Source organism: Dysidea avara, chromosome 3, assembly GCF_963678975.1.
Source record: "Dysidea avara chromosome 3, odDysAvar1.4, whole genome shotgun sequence".
NCBI classification, from domain to species: domain Eukaryota; kingdom Metazoa; phylum Porifera; class Demospongiae; order Dictyoceratida; family Dysideidae; genus Dysidea; species Dysidea avara.
Genome location: NC_089274.1, coordinates 2,089,912 through 2,112,111, shown reverse-complemented (window position 1 = coordinate 2,112,111; position 22,200 = coordinate 2,089,912). Strand labels below are relative to the sequence as shown.

General features: G+C 37.3%; 1 protein-coding gene across 1 annotated transcript; it reads left to right on the top strand.

The window, feature by feature from the left end:
* The first annotated feature begins 2 nt into the window (after window positions 1-2).
* On the top strand, window positions 3-8,567 carry LOC136248837 (uncharacterized). Its single transcript, XM_066040652.1, has 4 exons — window positions 3-149; window positions 5,472-5,549; window positions 6,257-6,353; window positions 8,318-8,567. The coding sequence occupies exons 1-4, from the start codon at window positions 60-62 to the stop codon at window positions 8,383-8,385; spliced, it is 333 nt and encodes a 110-aa protein (XP_065896724.1). The 5' UTR covers window positions 3-59; the 3' UTR covers window positions 8,386-8,567.
* Window positions 8,568-22,200: the final 13,633 nt, after the last annotated feature.

Genomic DNA, 22,200 nt, shown 5'->3' with positions numbered 1-22,200 from the left:
GATCTAAGTAATGACGTAGTTAATTAATTAGTGTGCGCATATCAGGAAAGCGGGGAAAAATGGAGGAACAGGCGAAGCCGCGTGTCAATGGTGCCACGATAGCTAAGTTTGTCGGCAAGCGAGTCACAATTGTAGGAAGATATGTCTCAGTGAGGGCTTGTAATATGTGTGCTACTGGTTGAGTGTCTGTGAAATATTAATATTGATTAATTTAGTGGGTATCCCCTGAGTTTTAGGGTTGGCTGTGGAGTATGCAGTATCCCCGGGGATGTGTGGTGTCATGCTTGCTAAATGTCTTGCAGTGCCGGTGGGCGTAGTTGCACATGCGCAAACGATGCCCGCCAGTTTTGTATCGAATGATTTAGAAAGTATTTCTTGTAAACGTTTTTGTCAGATTATGTAAACGATAATTTAAGAAATGGACGGGATTCGTTTTTAAGCTGAGTTTTTTTTGTATTTCCATGGAACAGCTACTCCACCTCATAGTTACCCTGTACTCTCCACACAGCACTTATCACTGCAAGAGCCACATGAAACTAGTTTGTGAGAAATAAGATAGTACAGTCAAACCTGTACTCAAAATGAGGACATTTAGTCATGTTTCTAATCCAACACTTTGTACTGTTTAAGACTTTCACTATGTAACTCCATCATGATAAATGTCTTTACCTACAATATTTGCACTAAGGGTTGTCAGGGATTTCAAAATACACAGATCTCACCATATTCTTGCTATACTGGAAGATCAGTACACCTTGTCCCAAGATATGTCATGTTACATGCATCCTGGTTTACTAGTAACAGTGGTGAGACCAGTAGGTGTACGAGTTAATTGTGCACACAAAACATCATTAAACACCCCACCAGATTATTGAATTATTAGATTAAATATTTTGATTGAGTAAAGAACTACCATAAGTGGTACAGCACAAGTTGTGCCAACTCATCATATTGCACTACAACATGTCCTAGTGTGGCTATATCCAGTGGTCATGTGTCCCCTGTTATGCTCATATCTTGTTAGGTTATGTAAGTCACTGTTGTAACCTGTGGTGGCCTCTTTGATTCATATTGTATGTTCCCCTTATGTGATGCTTCATGTCTTTATCTTTACTGCCTGTAGAGTAGGTGAATCCCACTAAAATCTGACAAAATCGGTGCCAAAACGTTGGTGAAAATCTTATTGGAGGTAAAAGGGCTTATTATTATTAGTCACTATCCCAGACCCACAAAGAAGGCTACTACTGAAAGCCTGTGTAGCAGTGGGACAGAAACATGTTATTATATGTAGCAGACCAGATAGTGACTTAACCTCTTTAAAGCCTGTCCCTTTTTTGTAGTCTTCAGGATGGTGTGATGCTGTATAAATTTCCCAAGTGCGAATCTCTGGGTTGGCTGGTTTAGAGAAGAAGCCTTTCTATACACACAACAGCCGCTAGTACATTGACGGTAGTCGTAGTAGTCAACATTATTGTAATGGTAAGAGTTCAACTTGTGTGAACTCATAATTGTAAGATGATCAGTCTAACATTTACTAAAGGTGAAGCTTCACATGTTGTGTGTCGTAGGAAGTCATGTTTGAAGATGTAACCGTTTTTAATAGTAATTAATTTCATTAGATCATTTCAGAACTCGTTTTCTGTTGTATCCATCCACTGTGTTTTATCAATGACTCCTTGAGGTGTCCTGATTTTAGGGGTTTAAATGTGTATTCACTAATAAATGGGACCATGGACAAGTGTCCTGGCTATCATCATTTTCATGGTATCATTCCTTTTTTAAGACGTAGTTTGTCACACTTCTCATGATGTCTTTGAAGAGTTTCACACTGTTGTATCAAAACAAAATAATTAATAATTTCACAACAAATTATTACCCTCTTCATCATGTGATACTAATTATGTTCTTGTGGACTGTTGCATCATATTGTTAAACAATTAGTAAATGTTTGATTCATGATAATTGATGACAGAAGTCAAGAGTATATAATAGAAACCAAGAATGCCGAACGGTGTATTAGCTTGTGATTAATGATTGCATAAAGCAACACGGATATTTCAGTAATTGTTTGTTTACATGAAATGGTAATTTGAAATGCGTACGTGGCAATGGGTCTTTGTTCGCCAGTTTTCCATGTTATTCAACCATGTATTCAACAGTTATTGCACAAAGAGAGTGTAGTAAGGACCCAAGATAACTCCAGCTTGCTAAAACAACATTTGCACAAATGAGCGTGTTGCCACGCCTTCAGGGATCCACTTGACAGTGCCAGAACTTTAACATTAGCTAATTCCCTTTAACGCTATCATGTTTTTGCTTGGTTTAGTGGCCGAATTGGGCTAAACACAGCAACCCTTAATGGCAATGAAAACGAAGAATTACTGAAATATCCGTGTTACTTTATGCAATGATTAATCTCAGGGTAATACACCCGTTCGATACTCTTGGTTTCTATTATATACTCTTGCAGAAGTATAATATAATGATGATGGAGTGCTGAGATCAAACCGTTATTCTTATTGTGGAGGATTATTTTTTCTGCAAAGTTCTCAATTCAGCAGCTACAAAATGTTATACATTTGTATCACTAGTTGTGATACTTTGTTTACTATAATATAATACAATATAATAGTGTATGCCAAGTAAAATAATGTACACAGTCAATGCCCAGCCCAAAGTATGCCAGCATTTGTATGACATCATTGCTTCAACTGAATTCATTAAATCCCAGTGACGTGTGAAGGATTTTTTTAATCATTATTATGACAATGTTGTCACTATATTGTGAATTTTGGATCTGCAGTAATATCCTATAGTAGTGAAACATTTTTTGGTGAAGTATATTGATGGCTGTGTTATGATTTGCCTATGTATTTCAACACTGATGTAATCATACCACTTTTGTAGAGCTGCTTTTGACCTTTATCCACACCCCTCTCAACGGTAATGCTATTAACAAGAGACTTCTCTAGCTTCTACTTCATACTGGACATACATATGAAACAGATTTAATGCAATGCTGTACATGTGTGTAGTCGATAGAAACACTGCTTACAGGAAAAGATATCTCTTCACTTGAGCAGACCCTCTGAACTTTATTCCCTGTGCTTATGTGTACAGTGATAAGGTATTTGTTCTCAATGCACAAAGTTTGTACAGCACCAAATACCTCAACATAATTTAAGTTTTAAATTAAATTAATGTCCACTTGACTTTATCAGAAATGCATAGTTGTAAGTGTAACACACTAATGAGATGGATCATTATTGTGTGGAGTTGTGATGTAGAAGTGGTGAGTGAATGAGAGTGATAAGGTGTACGTGTGACTTATCCGTCACAAGTGTCGCACGCTAGAGTGCTGCAAATTGCATTAAATCTGTACCATACTTCAAAATTTAAATGTATTTGTAATCCACTGTGGTATATACAAGTCATGAAGTTGCTACAAAATGGGCTTTATATTTGAACTGCATTGTTTAACTGGTAAAATGTGTACAGTACTTTACAAATATATTATTTGAAAGCAAGTCAATGCACACTCAAAGGCTATAACGTAAGTGACTTTTATGCCTTTTGTGCAGCCTTATAGCTTAGTGTTTGATGGAGAGAAAAAAAATTTGGCTGCTTTTTTTACCCATACAGCACCTTATGATGCAATAACATTAAAAGCTGTTTGTAGACATCCCATTTATTAGTCTTCTGTGAGATTGTTACCAATATTTTACCCAGCTGGATACCAACTCCTCAGTGTTTGTTTTAGTTACAGTATAGTTTCTGGTTCCCAACTGCCTATACTGTTCCTCAGGTAGACATCATGATTTAAACCTTTTTCCTCCTTTCCTTTTGAGGTAATAGGAATACACTGGGTTCTGTGTGTGTTAGTTAAGAGAGTATACCTGACTGATTACAGCCTGGCTGACTAGGCCAGCACTTAGTTGACCTTATGGTAGTAAATGTTTTCATTTTCATGGTTGTTATTTGCACAATTACATATGTTGTATACACACAGTAGATGTGTTCAAGTACTGTTCTACACTACATACACACTGCCTGTTCTCTTTTCTCACCCCATTTATTAGGAGCTATGAGGTTAAGGCTGCACTTAGCAATAATTTGGATCTGACTACTCAGATCTGGTACGGGTGCTGAACATCGTTCACTAGCTGTGTATCTTGCTCACTTGTTGGCTTGCAAGACCATTGCACAATAACATAACAATCCCATGTCCTTACCTTGCCAGGGACAAGAGGACTGCTATTACCTGGAAAAATGATGTATGCTGCATCATAGCACAAGCTTGCCAAGTTGTTGTTGTTTTTAAAAAAAAACATTTATTGCACTACACCTGAACGCAACTATGTGAGATCTTATTAGCATGAGGCTTGACTTCATGCCCAATTAGAACATGTTACTAGCGACTGAGGAAATTGACACAAGTGTGAATATCCTCATGATAATAGATGTTTGTGCCAACACAAGAAGAACCTAATTCTCTTCATTAGGGACAGAATACATACACATGCATACATGCATTGCACATGGTCACACGCAGCATACACAACACACGTGCACATTCAGTGATTCCATCCTATGTTGTTATTGGGGTATGAATTTATTTGGCTTTGCCATCTGTCACAAAATTATACAGCTTAATCTGCTGTCACAAGTACTAGTATAATACATACCATTGAAACATCCCAATGGCTGCCGGAATAACATATTGATCCTGGGATAAGTTGATCCATGCTGTTTAACATTATTAGTTGACCCATTGTGTGATAACAAGGCCAGCTACCAATGTACTAGTGTCATGGCAACGAACTGAATGAGACTGAAAACTAGACCCGTGCTGGTCAACATGATGTGTAAACCATTTCTAAGGTGACCGTATACACCGTATCCTACATTGTAAAGCCTAATCCATAGTGGAAGCATTGATGTTCTAGGATTTGTACATATAAGGCAGTGTAGGAGTGGTATCTATGAAAAGTTGCAATACTGATACACTGGGCAGTTACTTACGAGTCATGGGTATTGAGACATAGCACAATTATGTAATTTAAAAATATCTATTTTCTGTCACGGCTACAAGGCAAGCCATGTGTGAGAATACATAACTTGAAAATTGGTCAAGTGTCCTGATTATCAAGGTGTCCTTATTAGTGAGGTGTCCTGATTTCAGGGGTCTAAATGTGTGTACACTAATACAAATGGGACCATGGACAAGTGTCCTGATTATCAAGGTGTCCTTATTAGTGAGGTGTCCTGATTTCAGGGATCTAAATGTGTGTACACTAATACAAATGGGACAAGTGTCCTGATTATCAAGGTGTACACATTTCAGAGTGTCCTTTTTGAGGGAATCCACCATACTTGTGTATGATGGTTTTATTGTGAGGTTTGCCTTACTCATAAAGAGTACAACTGGTTATACTTTTGACCAAGTTGTATGTTGTCTCTCTTTTGCTTAGAGTGAAAGAGGTGGTCACACGTTGCTATTGGAGACCAGTGATAAACAACAGTTGAGAGCCAACCTACCCAGTCCACCGGTAAGTAAGTATGGCTGCCACTAAGTATTTTACTTTAAATTTCCATACTCAACATTATTTCTACCAACATTTTAATTTGCTTAATTTTTAAACCCCACAACAGTTTATGACCATACAGAGTAGCCAGTGCATTAGTACTCATTATTTCAAGGGTTCACAGTTCAGTAGTTGTCAATGTGTTTGTGACACTTTACTGTGTCTAAGAGAATTGCTAAACTAGAATAGTAGTGCTTCGAATCTGTATTTTCTAATTTAATGCCACCTTTAGTGGTACATCTAGCACCCCATCAGGACTGACTGACTGACTGCAGTTTCACTGTTAAGAGAGAATATGCAGAGAAGCCTCATAAATAGAATGTGATGTGTCAATAATGAAATGGCCTTGCGACCTTCAAAATCGCTTATCATGGTCAATGTAATGAGGTGGTCTTATTGTAAGAGTTGGCAACAACACCAAATTAACTGTGTCTGCTACTTAGAAATCTGTTCATGTAAGAGTTATTAGATTTGTATTCGCTCTACATATACAACTAATAATGCTATCCATTACCAAGTGAAATTTGATCTAACTCTGAGAACACTAGTTTGTGCTTTGTGCTGTTTCACTAAGCCAAAACATCAAAAATTTAGTTACCAGAGTGTACACAAATGCTGTTAGTCATATGGATTGTACTTGTTGTGATGTTACCATGGTGATTGTATGACAGCTGGAGCTACCCTCGGCCTTTGTAGAAGTGGTTGGTAAGGTGGAGCATAACTGTCAACTAGCTGTGGAGAGACTGGTGAACTTTGGAAATGACTTTGGTAAGTATTGTGATACGTGCCCCACCCACACGTGTGGTTCTGGACTCCTTAAAGTAAATATTTAAGTAAAGTCACTCTAGCTAGTTTCATTCAGCCTGATGAAATATTATGTTCACAAAACAAATTTATGAAATGTAAACTATTTAAAGTGCATTGCATATATGAAGGATTTGCAGGGCTAAATCCAGAATATTAGGCTGGGGTGGGTTAGTTTTCTATATAGGATTATGAGAGAAGATTACAGAGTACACTCTGAAATGTGAAGCTTGAATTCTTGGGGGCCTGAGGGTATACCTTCCCCAGGGAAAAAAAAAATTAAATAGTTGTTGAGAATACGTGATTTTGGTGAAATTTTTCATTTGATTTTCATACAACTAACCCTTTAGGTGTGGGGAGTGGGAAATAGCTAACGGGGGGGGCAGTGCCCCTAAATTAACCCTTGATCTCATAATCTTAAATGCCATGTTGGAAAGTGTGCTTCTAAATGGCTATCTATGCTAGAGGATGCTTACTATTTGTATAATGCTATGGTCCGATTTTTTGAGTTTGGTCTATACTTGAAAAAAATGTATTTGGTTGGTTGACTAAGTATTAGTTAGAATGGATTGACAAGGTTTCAATGCTATTTAAAGATCTGAGGATGATGTGGGTGAGGCTACCCACAAACTTAGTTACCGAGGCCACAGGCCAAGGTAATTAATTGTTGGTAGCCAAGCCCACATTGTCTGGGGGGGTCTAAATAGCGTAGAGACCGATGTCGACCCATTCTAAGTGGTTTAGAAAATTTCCTAGGTTAAGAAATAGTAAGAGAAAGTGGCAAACTGTGTGTGCTAGCATTGGGATTTATCCTCAAGTCGAGTTGATCATCTCAGTGCCACTGCTGACATCAACTTGACATTCATAATCGTTGCTGATTAGTGCCAGTATCAAGTAGTTACTATGCCAGGCTAGAAAGACACTTGTCTTGTCCAGAAAGTAAGCTATTAAGAAGCAAATTGTGAGTGCTAGCGTCGAGATTTATCCTTCGAGTTTGTTGTGTCAGTGCCACACCGTGCTGGGCATTAGTTGAATGCCTAGCTGAACACTAATGATGCCTATCTTGTCCAGAAAATAAGCTGCAGTAAGGACATCCTGTTTTTGGCTTTGCCAATTGTCGTTTGATGAATAAACAACCACTGGCGAGACCACAAGTTATTACCATATTGCCTCAAATAGTGGCCTGGGTAAAAAGTTGCCTACAATTTATTTCACTGAAGTAGTTTTTCACCCAGACTGTTGGGTCTGGGTGGAAGTTGCTCGAAAGAAATAAACACCTGGACCGCTATTCGAGACAATACGGAACTATTTAGTAACCCCACCACAGGTTTCTATTGGATTTAGTAACCTCAGGCATCAAAGGGAATACGTAAAATTTTCTAATACACAATAACAACGGGGCTTGAGGGGTGATTTATTGCATTTGATTACCATATTGTCTTGTATTATGGCTGGTCCCATATAAATCCCTGATACTGTTTAGTCACCAGGGGTATGAAGGATTACAACAGAAATAAGCACTGGGTTTTGAATAAATGCTAAATACCTAGTGTAGTCAATTTCTAGCTGTGCCAAACAAAGAAATAAAGAATATTTTATAGGCCATCTTTTTGTGCTAGAATCTTTGAGGAATACGCCAAGGAGAGTAAAACACTGGGACACGGAATTGCTAATCTTGTACATAAATGCTGACCTCATAGTCACTTTCTTTTTAGTAGCCGGGGTAATTAATGTTGCTTGAAAGAATTATATAAACTCCTGGGCCATCATTCAAGGCTATATTCTAGGACGTTACCATGGCTGATTGTAAAACTAAATGTGCTTTGTTGAAGTACTTGTGTAGTGTAGTGTCATAGGTAATGTTTGGGTGTGTGTATGGTTGTATGTTGGGCAATGTGTATGTATGTTTAATTAATTATATTCTACAGATCTTGACACTTACAACGAAGCCATCCAGTTTTTGAATAACTGTCCAGTGGCGTTTCCAGACTCATGAACTGAGACACCCTCCATCCTAGAACAGCACACTATGACTACGCACACTACTATATTTTCTCTACATTCCACTCCACGTCCATACATACTATAATTATACCAACTCTTGATACGTATGTACTGCTATGTAACACTATCTCAACAATCTATTATTTATGTTTCAAATGTGACATTACATGTAAATTCCAGTTGTGTATGTCGAGACCACTGTTAGACCCAGCAACTCAAGTTTTGTTGGAGACTTGGTCTTTTTCTTGCCCCGCCCACAAGGTGCGCAATAATTAGATTACAATTAACTTGTGGACTGGTCGTTTTTTTAAGGATAAGAACAAATGACTGGTAAGTTAATGTATTGTAGAGTGGTAGAGCAGCTTGAATATTATCGCAACATGAATTTTCTGGCGCGATAGAGCCTACTATAGCCATGTCATAGCTATATTTAATCCCTATATAATCTGATTTAATTTAATAATCTGGTCATGTCGATACCCCAGTGGAAGTACAGCTAGTCCGAATGCTGCAAAAAGTGGTAATATTGGACCTCCAAAGATAAATAACTTACATTGCAATTTGCTAACTTGTCATCTCTCCTCCACCCGAAAACTTTTCGTTCATCTGCCTACTACTGTACTAGTAGGCGTTGGTGAAATTCTCTCACTGATGCCACCTTAGACTAGTTTAGTCTCGTGCCCAGACCCTATTTTTTCTTTTGTGTGGGGGCGGAGAAAAAAAAGGGTCTGGTGGATTTCCAATAGCATTTTTGTGCAGCCGGATCTACAACTTTTGGGGATTGTTGATTGGTGGTGGTGGATAGCAAAGGCCTGTTAACGAAGCGAGAATTGTAAAACGGCGCGCGTTTGCTTTGCAAGCCTTCGAAACTCTGGTACGCGCGCCGTTTTCCAATTCTCGCTTCGTTAACAGGCCTTTGTTATCCACCACCACCAATCAACCATCCCCAAAAGTTGTAGATCCGGCTGCACAAAAATGCTATTGGAGATCCACCAGACCCTTTTTTTCTCCGCCCCCACACAAAAGAAAAAATAGGGTCTGGGCACGAGACTAAGACTAGTTACTTACAATTATGATAAATTTATATCCTCTGTTTAGGACTTTTACTTATTATTATTAATGGGCAAAAATTGCTTGGCAGCACAAGACTGTCAAGCTAGGCCCCGGGGCCTTTGAGAGTGCCCATATCCAAATAAGCTTGTGTAGAATAGTTGTCTACGAGATTGTTCATCTTCAGATTGTATGTGTAACACGTAGTTGTCTAGTGGTTGTGTTTTGTACCGTGCCTTGTTGTGTGTGTGCCCTGGTAGGGAAGAATGGCTTTTGCCAACTACCACGAAGTTAAACTAAAAATCAATTTTTTGGTATTTGTGATGGTTTTCGTATTTCTCTAGCTGTGAGTTTTGGTGTTATTTTGTAAAGCACTTAAACTTTTGAATACAGCATACAATTACAACACAGGCATACAGTGTTTTTTCGAAGTTGCTATTGTTCCAGCAGCCGTAAATATTTTGTCAGTGCTATTGTTCCGGCAGTCCACTAGATTTCTCACTATCAAGCACACTAGTTGTATGCTATGCCCCGAGTATTCCACTTTAGGGCACACGTCTAGTAGGTTGCCCCGAGTATTCGACTTTAGGAAACACGTCTAGTAGGTTGCCCCGAGCATTCAACTTTAGGGAACGCATCTAGTAGGTTGCCCCGAGCATTCAATTTTAGGGGACGCGAAAAGTAGTTCTAGTGTTAGGGGTGGGGTCAAGTTTCTTCTTCACCTTCAATATATATTATATAGAAGTTACTCCACTCGGAGACATAATAAAGGTAGAAACTAAGGGAGGTGGGTAGCTGGGGGCCATGTAGCACAATGGTTAGGATTCTGGGCTCAAGCACTGAGGTCCCGGGTTTCAAGGCATTTTGTGTTGTTGTTTTTTGTTTGAGGACCTTTTCAAGTTTTATTTTTATTCACATGACTGCCGGAACAATAGCAACAGCCGTGTTTTTTTGTCAGTACTATATGGAAGTAGTGTCTAGCTACATATGCTATGATAGATGCAATATAGTAAGTCTTATAAACACTCTTAATTTTTGCATTGTAATTTTAATTTCAGATGCATGAGATCAACACTAAAAGTGTGAACAAACTTGCCACATATACTGCTTAGTTGGCTGACCATTATGTTAGATGTCAATGCATTTTGCTTGTCAAGTTTGTACAGGTTTTTATGCAGGACCCTTTAATAAAGGATGCATAAAGATATATAGCTTAGATTATTACTCAGCATTACAAGTGACTAAAAGTAGCCATTGTGGTATGCCTCATTCACTGTAATCTTTAGCTACGTTTATTTATATTTATTGGTATGCTTGGTTTCTGCTTGTGCATTTACATAGAATAGTCTTATAGGCCAGTTAGACAACTGAGCAGTAGCGCTGTTTTTTTTCTTAAAATTTGTAAAGTCAACAAGTAGTATTAGTAATAAGGCATTTTAAATTTGATTTTAGGGATCATAGAATAAAAAGTAGGGAAACAAGGGAGGTCACCTACACCTACAGATAACATTAATTTTAATTCCCATATATACCCATAACTGAATTAGGAATTAAATGTTCACTAGTATATCTGCAGGTGTAGGCAACCTTCCTTGTTTCACCACTTTTAAGCTATTCCCTTGTTTCCCTACTTTTTTCTATGATCCCTAATTGAACTTAAAATTCCTAATACTTGTTTACTTTTTTGTAACATTATTATGACTAATGAACCCACACACACCACATCAAAAGAAAAGGATTGTGCCAGAGATAACGTTTTCGTCTGAATGTGCACCTCAGCTATCAATTATTGACTCAAGGGTGAAGTGCCCATTACACTTCGCTTTCAGCTATGTTCAGCCTATTACACAATGCTACAAATGAAGAGCAGTAGGAGAAGTGTCTTTGCAGTCAATCCAGCCACCATGAAAAGTACGCCGGATGATTCGCATTTACAAACAGAAAGCAATGTATCACGCTACCATAAATCAACATCTTAGACTGGCAGCAAAAAGAAATGGGACACAAAGGAGGTCCATGATCCATACATTTTACATACTGTGATATAGGGATGAAGCAAATTGAATAGTAAAAGACATCAAACCCGTAGCCTTAGCCATTATTGAGTTATACTTGTCTAAAGGCATCAGGTAGTTAGCCAGTCAGGAGAAAATTCCATTAAATAAATTATTTTAAAACTTTTGTAGCTACCTATTGAAAGCATTTAGGGTTGTACTGAACAGTGTTGAGCAAGTTACTTTGTAAAAGTAACTAGTTACATATTACATATTACTTGCAACTGAACTATTTAGTTACAGTTACATATTACCCATAAAATAAAGTAACTATAATAATATTACATATTATATTACTTTGTGTCCACAGCCTTAAGCTGTCACGTGTGAAACTACCACCTTATCACGTGACATGATTGCGTTGTTGGACAATGTGCAAATCTTGGTTATAAGTAGGAAGCTGGTGAATAAGCTTCATTCAGTAAGCTTCGTTACTTCGTTGTGGCTAGGCGTTACTCAGAGGATAACTAACGAGATTAGTAACTTCGTTACTTGTAGTAATAATATTACGTAATATTAGACTCGTTACAGTAACTATATTACTTAGGTAGCGCATTACTTTTGTAAGTAACTAACTAACCAATACTGCTGAAGCACCAGGATGGTATTGTGAAGCTGGTTTTGGGGTGACAGTTTTGGCCAGAAAAGCTCAAACCTTCATGATCCCTAATATACAGTATGGTAGTTGTAGACATACATTGCATCTGTAGTAGCTAGTTGCTACTTCCACCACAAAAAATATCCCTGATCAGCGTTGTAAGTGGGCCAGGTCATCCGGATTATCCAGGTCATTTGGGTCACATTTTGTCTGGATCAAGTGGGTCTTATCCACTTCACTGAATATCTGGTTCTGACCTGGATGAGATCACGTGTAAGTATAAGTTAACAAGCTCGATTGTATTGGTGGAAATGCAGTTGTAAACATCAAAAAACTTACGTGGAGCCACACCCACCATTCATAATCATAATAATCATTCGGGAATATAGTTTGCTGTCTGTGCAGTGCACGTAGAGCCACGCTCACTTATCAGATTTGTAACAGCTGTTCTCTGTGGGCACGCATGGCATTACCGGATCAGTGTTGGTACTCAAAATGTAGGTAACTAACTTCTGGATATTCATAATTGTTGTATAGCTGCTTGTAGACTTACGTGGAACCACACCCACTTGATAACACATACGTGGAGCCACACCCACTTGATAATACGTAGCTACTCCTTGCAGACAATCCTTTCTATAGTGTAGGACTAACTAATGGAACTTGTGGAATTTTAATCTAGCTCTTGAGGCGCGCCTCTATTTTAATTAAACCGGGTCACATGCAGGTCAGATCCGGGTCCCATCTGGATTACTGTTTGGGTCAGTGGGTCAAACGGGTCAACAGTACTGACCCACTTACAACACTGTCCCTGATGTCTGTGCCTTGATTGCTGCATTCAATAGTTTTTAGGCTAATGTTGTGTTAATACCAAAATTATGACAAATAATTGATCAGTCTGCTTTTACTTTTGGGTATCCAATATTTGATCATGTTTACCACTGTATCTACATTGCCGTATTTAATCTTAGCCCTATGAATCACTATCATACAGTAGCTAAAAAGTTGCAGTCATTGCACCCACACAGCAAAAGCAAATCTTTAATATTTTTTTACATTGAGGTCCAAATAGTGCAATGAAAGATCAAGTTTCATTGCTCTTTTAAGGAATATCACATCCAAAGTTCATGGTGGTCATACCCTGTTTTGTTCAGAGATAGATCAGTGCACTGTTTTAATATATCTATGTTTACACACAATAGCAGCTCAGGTATTATTGACATGTCACTAAAAAGTTGGCCTAGCTGGTCCAATTTTGGTTGACTAAATTTGGTCTAGCCAGACCAAGTTTGGTCTAAATTTAGTCTGACTGAATTTAGAATCCAAAATTGGTTTGCCATGGCTAAAACTGGGATCCAGGCCAGATACAAATTTCAAGTTCTAGCTGTTGCATGTGTAAAGTGGCAGTGCTTCATTTCAGTCTATGTACAAGGAAGCTAGAGAAGCTTTTCTTCTTCACGAAGATCAAGATACTCCAATAGAGCAGTCAACCGCTCCAATATAACAGTCACATGTTATATTTACCACAGTAGAAATATAGTCAAAAGTAGCTACCATCTCCATCCCAGAGACAGATTCTGCAAGCACATATATAGCTGTGGGCTTGGACTTCTGTTCACTGTTTGATGTCGCTTCATCCTGAGATGTGCCTTTTCACCAACTGCAATATGTACAATACACACATCATGGACTTGCCTTTGTCCCCAGTTTTTTGCTGAAAATGCAAGGAGTTCAGTTATTCACAATAGTGCATTAGTGGCTTCCTGCTAATAATTTACTTAGTATGGGCTGTTTAACTTTCTATGCTGTCCGGTACATTTGTTTCTTGTGTGTTTGAATTCAACTGATTGTTAGAGATGATAGCTGTAGGATAAGAACTCATTCTTAACAAAGTAGAACAGGCACATGCTGATTAGTTTATTGTTTGATCAAGCTGCCAGAATTACAATATCCTGCTCATACAGAATTTTCAATGCTCGCTCCTCAGAACTGTGGGATCTGTCAGATCTGTTAAACTAGTTAATTTAATTAATAATTGATGTGTTTCTTTTGTATGTGTGTGTTTGCCTTGCCAGGACTCCAGCTGCTTTAAAGCTTCTTGGTACCCCTGCGTCTGTAGGCCCCTTATTTATTTCCTGTACACTTTTCGTAAACCCATAAGACGTATAAATCAGTCAGTTAGATCAATTGTTGTAGAATATCAGTACACCAATCTATGTGCAAAATTACAGTTTATGTTCAACGGAAAATTTGACTTCCATAGCTACATCAATCCATCTTTATGAAACAAACTAGTTACGTAGATTGATCACCAGTTCTATAAAAGAACACAAACAAGTATAAGAAAAATTAGGGATCAACTAGAATATAGTGCACCAATAAAAAGTACTGAAACAAGCTTGAGTTAGTATATTATGACAGCCAATTACTGTAACACAATGAATATCTGTGGAGTTTCCCTAATTGAAATGCACGGTATGGATATTCACTTCTTTTTGTGTTGATTTGCTGTCATATACCAACTCAAGCTTGTTTCAGTACTTTTTATTGATGCACTATATTCTAACTGTCCCCCTACTCTTGTTTAAATTTTTTCTTGTACTTGTATGTGTGCAAAATGCAGTAAGATTAACAGATTAGAAAAGATGAATGGTATTAAAATATTGTGAGTGTGTGTGTGTGTGTGCTGCTTGTGTTTGATAATATTTTGTGGTATCTATAAAAGAATAACCGAATCGAATGCTCAAATTTTCATGAGGATGGCACTGGTCTTGTGTATCTACTGTATAATCAGATCACACAAAGGGAGTCTGAATAAAAATGCTTAGCAATTTACAACAACAATTTTTGTTCTTTACGGTCATAACTTAAGTTTCTGCACATTGAAGATACATGGTGTAGAAGTAAACATTCCTTCCAAAAATGACAAACATTTCTGGTGGTATATAGTCCAGGTCCAAATTTTCTCATGACTTTTTTCTCTTACTAGCACCTTCTTGTGATACTCTAGATATTTAGGATGTTTACTCAGAGGTCTTTGACATCCTTTTTGCTAGAAATTAAAGTGTTAATCACCTGGCTACCTTAATAGGTTGTTGCAAGCTTCTATGTGCTATCATTCATGCTACTTAATCCCATTGTGAAGGCCAAGAAAAGCATATGCTAAAACTTTATTAAGCCATTTTAAAAATATCAGGTAATTGAATGAAAATATTTTTTAGCAGGTAAAATCATACCAAATATTAACAACTATATCTTGTGTAATTCTACTCACGAGTTATGTTTTGAGGTAACAGCTCAATGTGAGCATATTGTATAAATACAGTCACTATGAAATTTATTAAAAACTCCCCTAGCTTTCCAACAATTAGGGACCCGTCGATTTCACCGGCAAAATTTTTTGGCATAATGGGTGGATAAAAGCAGTAAGCAAAATGCTGGCATAATAGGTGCAATTTTTTGTGAAGTGGACATAAAAATTGCACAAAAGATCGAGATACTCTAATAGAACAGTCAGACTCGCTAAAATATCGACAATGCATAGCTAATTGTTACAGGAACAACAAGTGACAATCGAGATACCCTAATAAAACAGTCACACATGTTAAGCAATATTAGCTAGCTTCTTGCTTTACATGTTAGAAGTAATTGTTGATCGAGATACTCTAATAGAACAGTCACTTTAAGGCAAAACTGTAGCTTTGCAATTGGAAATATTCAATTAACAAAGATCAGTGCTGAGCAAAATTTATAATTCTTGAGCAAAATATGGAGCATAATAGGTGAAAAATAAAAGAATTGCTGGAAAGAAAAATAGGTAGGAAAAAAAGCAAAATAGACTGGTCCCTACTAACAATGCAATACAGTACGGGTATTAGCAGCTACCTACTGTTTAATGTGTGTTGATTCCAACTATTTTGTCAGTACAAAACAACAGACTGAAATGAGGATTACCAAACAGATAGTACAAAAAAAATATTTAGTACAAAAACTTGAGATATGAACCGATCGATGCACACCAACTGCACAACACATGAAGAGCATGCACAGTGAATATAGACTGGAAGATGACCAATAGTGATACTTATTGGTATTGGTGTGGTCCTAGTTGTCACACATGTATGTAGCTTGTATCAGTTGTTACCAAGTGCTCTTGATTTGTATGTATACAACAATATTGAGTTAATCATATCAACCTCCAGTAGTTATAGGTATCCCTTTATTTATTGTAAGTACTTTTTCATAAATGAAGGTCTCAGCTGTTTGGTTACACAACGGAGCAAACATGTCCCAATAGAGTATGTATCCATGCAACAGGTAATTTATAGACTGTATTCCAAATGACATCACGAAATAAAATGGCTGCAGCTACTTGGGGTATTCTAACAATTTTGAATGAGAGTTCCAATGGGGCTTAATATAATTCAAATCACTATTCAATCCTGGAAGAAGATATTGACCTAAAACTAACAGGTACTATTCTCTAACACCGGGTTAGAATTTTTCAGCTGGTTTTCAAAGTTTAGAAGAAATACTGTTGTTTCTTTGCTGTAATAACCAAACCTGGTAGTTTCACCTTGATATCTTGTTTGTTAGCCTCTATATCAATCTTCGAAATCTCGATCCCCATTGGTGATAATACTCGAAAATATAAGAGTCCCCCAAATAGAAAATTTGTGTGACATCATTTGGAGTATGGTCTATTAGCTGCCCATAAAATTCCAACATAGCTAATAGGTATATATTTTGTGTAAATTGAACACAATAATTATGGAATTTCAACTTTGTATCTTTGCATAAAAAGACTAATATATAGGACAATCAGTTATGTTAGAAGGAATATGTGTGAGCAGTCATGGATGCTTTCCTGTGTGGATACTCTAATGAGCAGTCTAATACAGAAAGTTGTTTTATTTTGTGCATGCATTATTATGAATCATATAACCTATAGGCAAAAATCAAACCATTTCTCAAAAGCATGAAAGGAAAATAATAGACCCCAGACCTATTACTGTAAGCCATGTTGCATAATCATTCTGGTGATCTGAAACCACTACATGCTCGTATGGTATTGCATGCAACATACATGTACGTATATTGCAAGGCAAATATATATCCACTATAAATATACACAGTTTTAAGGAACTAAACTGAGTATAAGCTAAAATATTTAGCAGTTCACTGTAAAACTATACATAAGATGATTTTCCATATTTTAATTACGTTTGGTTGTGTAACCGTATGGCTGATTAGTTATGGGGACACATCTGGACAAGGATTACACATCTTGCTGCTATTATACATGTCTTGTGTGATTTGTGTTATCAGTTATCAAACAAGTAGGGATCGCCTCAAAAATTTCATGTGCCATCCAAAATTCTGCCTTTGAAAATCATCCTAGAGACATCTTACATGATGAAAAATCACCTTTACAGAATAGTACTAGTCCATACAATGTATAGTACAGCATTAAATATAACAAAACACAGGTGGCGGGATATAAAAATTGCCAAAACTCGAATGTTAGTTTCACTGCGTGACTGACTGACTGACCACAGTCACAAGGCTAGACCCCAAATGAAGCAGTGCACAGCCACCATTTTACACCACAATAACAAACTCACCAGTGGGATGTGCCTTTTGGGGTTCCGACAAGTGTAGTTCAGCAGTAGAGTTGGGGGTAACTAGTTACTTTGTAACTAAGGTACATCACTAGTTACTTATAAAAGTAACTAGTAATATAACTAGTTACTTGCTTTGTAACTAGTTACAACTGCCTGAAAAGTAATTATGTTACAATAGTTACATTATAACTATAGATAATCATGCTTTAAAAGCAAGAGCACTTCAATTTTTGTGCTACAGCCACATTATGTAGACACTTTCTGTGTACTGTTCTTCATGATTCAGCTTGAGTATACAGATGTAACAGGCTACAGAATCATTATTTTCAGAAAGTGTGCATATAATTATTACATAATACTTCCCTTGCTCTGGGCAAAATAATCATGTTACAAAAGTTAACAAACAAGCATAACTTATTTATGAAAGTAACTAGCTATTAAAAAGTAAGTTACAAGTAACTAGTTACATTTCTTAAGTAACTACCCAAACTCTGTTCAGCAGCATATTTAGATACCACAGAATTATTTCAGAGCTGGATTTCAGAAGCGCTTCAGTCCCGGTGCTACTATAAGAGGTATACTAGCTAGATATCTGCAACTTCACGATTGGGATCCCATTCATAATAGGTTCATGACCACACCCATTAAGTACTGGACTAATAGTGATAGAGTACTGAGACTACACCTCTTAACAATCTAGCTATTTACTTAACTGTAAAAAAGATGACCTCACTCCTTATTGGTATAGCTAGCTGCACACTCCTTGGCTGACTCAAGATACTCTAATACAACAGTCATGTGTGACATTCTAACAGAACAGTCACAAATTGTGCTGTAGCTACTTGTGCTACAAAAAAAAAACTAAACCAGTATTTTTTTAAAATAATTAAAAAATGAAGCAGGGATCTATGTAATGTGAAACATGAGATGAATGATGGTATCACAGCATAACTTGGTGGGAAAGTCCCTACTTTGGCACATTAGCTATAACAGTTATTTTGTTCAGTGCCAAAGAAGATCCCTATTTCATTTTTCAATTAACAATTTTTCTTTTTTCTGCACTTTTAGCGAAAGTGCTGGTGGACGGTGCAGTAGTTATCGATGAAATCAAAATTAGTGAGTGACTTTTATTACCATACCAGTAGCATGTGTGACCTGTAGAGGATGATACTCCAACAATGAGAGATCTCAACAGATATGTTACTAAGAGAAAGTATGCTACTGATTGGAAAGATATTGGAATAGAATTGGGATTGGATCTTGATGTGTTGGACATCATTGAAAAGGATCATCATGATCGAAGTGTGGCATGTTTTCAGAAGACACTAGACAAGTGGTTGAAGTTAGCTACTAATCCAACATGGAAAATATTGGAGGTTGCTCTTACTAATGTCAACAGATAGAGTCTTGGACTTGATCCAGTTGATGATGTAACTAGTGAGATTTGTGCTTCAATATGTGTGTACATTATTCTTGTACCCAGACCCTATTTCCTCGGGGTGGTGCTTATCGATTAGAGATTATAAACTCCCCCCTTGGAAAGGGCCTAGTTGTCTGCCCATATCATTTTTGTTCTGAAAAATTGACACTTTTTGCTGCATGTTAATTGTTGTTAACATCTCAGGCAAGCCAACCAACCTGTTATGCTTGTAAATTAATTAGGATGAAAATAGGGCAAGTCCAGGACTTCGCTTGGGTGTGCAAATCTCTCATTTAATAGAGGTTGTTGCAGGGATTACTGATCTTTTGCAACTGAGAAACACAGCATTATGGTATTTTCAAGCAGTCACACTGCAACCCTCCGTCCTGGGATGCCAGACCAAAAGTGAATCCCTCTTAGGCAATTGGGTGAGTGAGTGGGTGGGTGAGAAAGCACAGGATTTAGTGCACTAGAGCAGTGACAAGCTCAATTGACTTGCTAGCAGCTGGGACTCTCAGTGCGGGCCACTATCCCATGGTGCGCAAGCAATGGTACAAAATATCCCATTAGTACATTCCAGTTAGTTGTATGTAACTCCATGCCCCCCCATAGTACTTGATCTGTTTATTTACATTTACAGTGGTCTCTCCATTATCTGGACATCGATTATCCAAACTTTTCATTGTTGTGTGGGTGACTGTTCTATTAGAGTATTTTGTCTAAAGTATGTGTTCTCTATTAGAGTCATTGAACAGCTAAATGATGAGTTTCTATTATCCGAACTTTTTGATATATTTAAACACACTCAGGACCTAACAAGCTCGGATAATAGAGGGACCACTGTACTAGGTAAATTTGTATTTAACATCTCAGGCAAGCCAGTCAACCTGTTATGCTTGTAGACTAATTTGGATGAAAATTGGGCAAGCCCAGGACTGTGCTAATCTCTCAGTTAACAGGAGCTGCTGCAGCTCTATTATCGATTAGTAATCTATTGCAACTGAGAAATGGTTATGCCTCTCAGCATTATGGTATTTTCAAGTAGTTACCAAGCAGTTATACTGCTGCCCAATTTCCTAAGTTGAGCTTAATTTTCTTATAAAATTTCTTGTTGCGATTGTAATATATTGAGAGACAAATAGTGTATATTTAAATTATTGTTCTATGTTTAACATTTAGTTGTATGTATGACACAACAACACAAACAAAAGTAATATAAAGAAAGACAATAACTGTAGCGATTTCCAACCTACCAATTTTTCACACATATTTTTGCTACTTAAATTATACACCTTCAATAAATGTTTCACAAGCTGCCGTTCCAGGAAATGATAGCTAATGCTTCGTACTTTGTAATGCACTTTACTGGATTAAAATCCATGAGGTATTTATTGAAATACAGCAAATCAAACTTTGAGAAATAAAAATCCCCATAGGGAGCCCATACAAATAATTGCGTACGTAATTCTAATTGGAAGAATGTGGCACCTGTGATAGCCGAAGTTTCCGAGTGTTTCCGCGTGAATCTGCTGCTGATGAGGACGAAGAAAGTGGTTCTGGGCAAACCGTATATGCTGATTTCGATTTTGCCATGTGTTTTTTGATTGGAGGACGACTGATGTTGGATTACGATGGAAATATGGCCCTTTTAAAGGTAAATCGTCATCTAGCACTGCTCAGAATTCAGCATTACAATCACCGTGGGCTTCAAGGCATCCCTCTGCATCGATGCAAGTATAGTTTGAAGGTGAGCAGTTTGTTGTCTTGCGCGGAATTGCAAAATAAGGTTCAAGGTTGAGCATAATCTTTTCAAAAGTGGAGACTGGCATGTGATACCAACCTTACATGGCTTGACACTTACCTGTTGTTATATTCTGGTGTATTTACTGCTGTTTTGATCCATTTTATAGCAGCTTCAGTGATTGTAATTTTGATCAGCAACTATTTATAATTTCTCTTCGTAGTATCTTCGTGGTATAGTGATGTCATTGTGTTATATAATAATTTTCATCCTTAGTGCTTACAATGTGACAAATAAAGCTGAGTAGTGTCCAAACAAATCTATTTTAAAAATAATGTTGCTTTACATTGTGTTATTGATTGTCATGTTTCCGAAGTATGTGTTAATTGTGACTTGTGATGCCAGTACTTGCCATGTTATAAAATATTACTAATTTTTCTAGTTAGTTATCCCTGAAAATGTATTAGGTACCTGTGTGTACTTAGTATTACACAATACACACAGTTTTATCTGTGAATCACTTGCTTTATTCATGTAATATTCTGAGTGGTCAGTCTACAAAGGAGTGGTCACTTTTGATAGGTTTTACTTAGTTCATATGCTGTTCTTCATAAAATAGATATGTGGTGAAAATTTCATGTCGTTATTAGTTTCCTATCTAGATTTATGACACTTTGAACATTATGTTTGGTGCCATGCAATATACATAAAAAGCACTGAAAATGCTGTACACAAAAATCATCACACTGTCAACTTCTTTTCCTTATATCTTTTGGTAGGAACCACTGATTGAGGTGGGGTTTGCACTAAAATGACCCTGAAACAATGCACAATATTTGTCATACCAATGAATGTATGGAATGTTAATTATTTAATTTAGTTGGAAATCTCTACCTAGTAGCTACTGTACAACATCAATGACAACGGTACAGAATGCAATACAAACAAGGCAATAACATACAAATAAGTGAAGGCAGCAGCAGTATATACAAGCATGTTTATATAAAACTTCAATGCAAAATGGTAGTTAGTCAAACAGGTGGTGACACAGCAACAAACAGAGAGCTTGTGCATCACTTGTGGTGGTGTAGCATGCACAGTGGCATTGCAGTACAAACAGCAGCAACAGCAATGGTACACAATGCAACACACAATGACAGCAGCATACAAACATTATTGGCAGCAATACACAGAGACAACACTGTGGCATGGACAGCATTGCTTGTGGTGGTGTGGCATACATGGTACCACTGCAGTACAAGCAGCGACAATGGCAATGGCAATAGTACACAAAAAGTGACAAATACACAAACTAAGGTA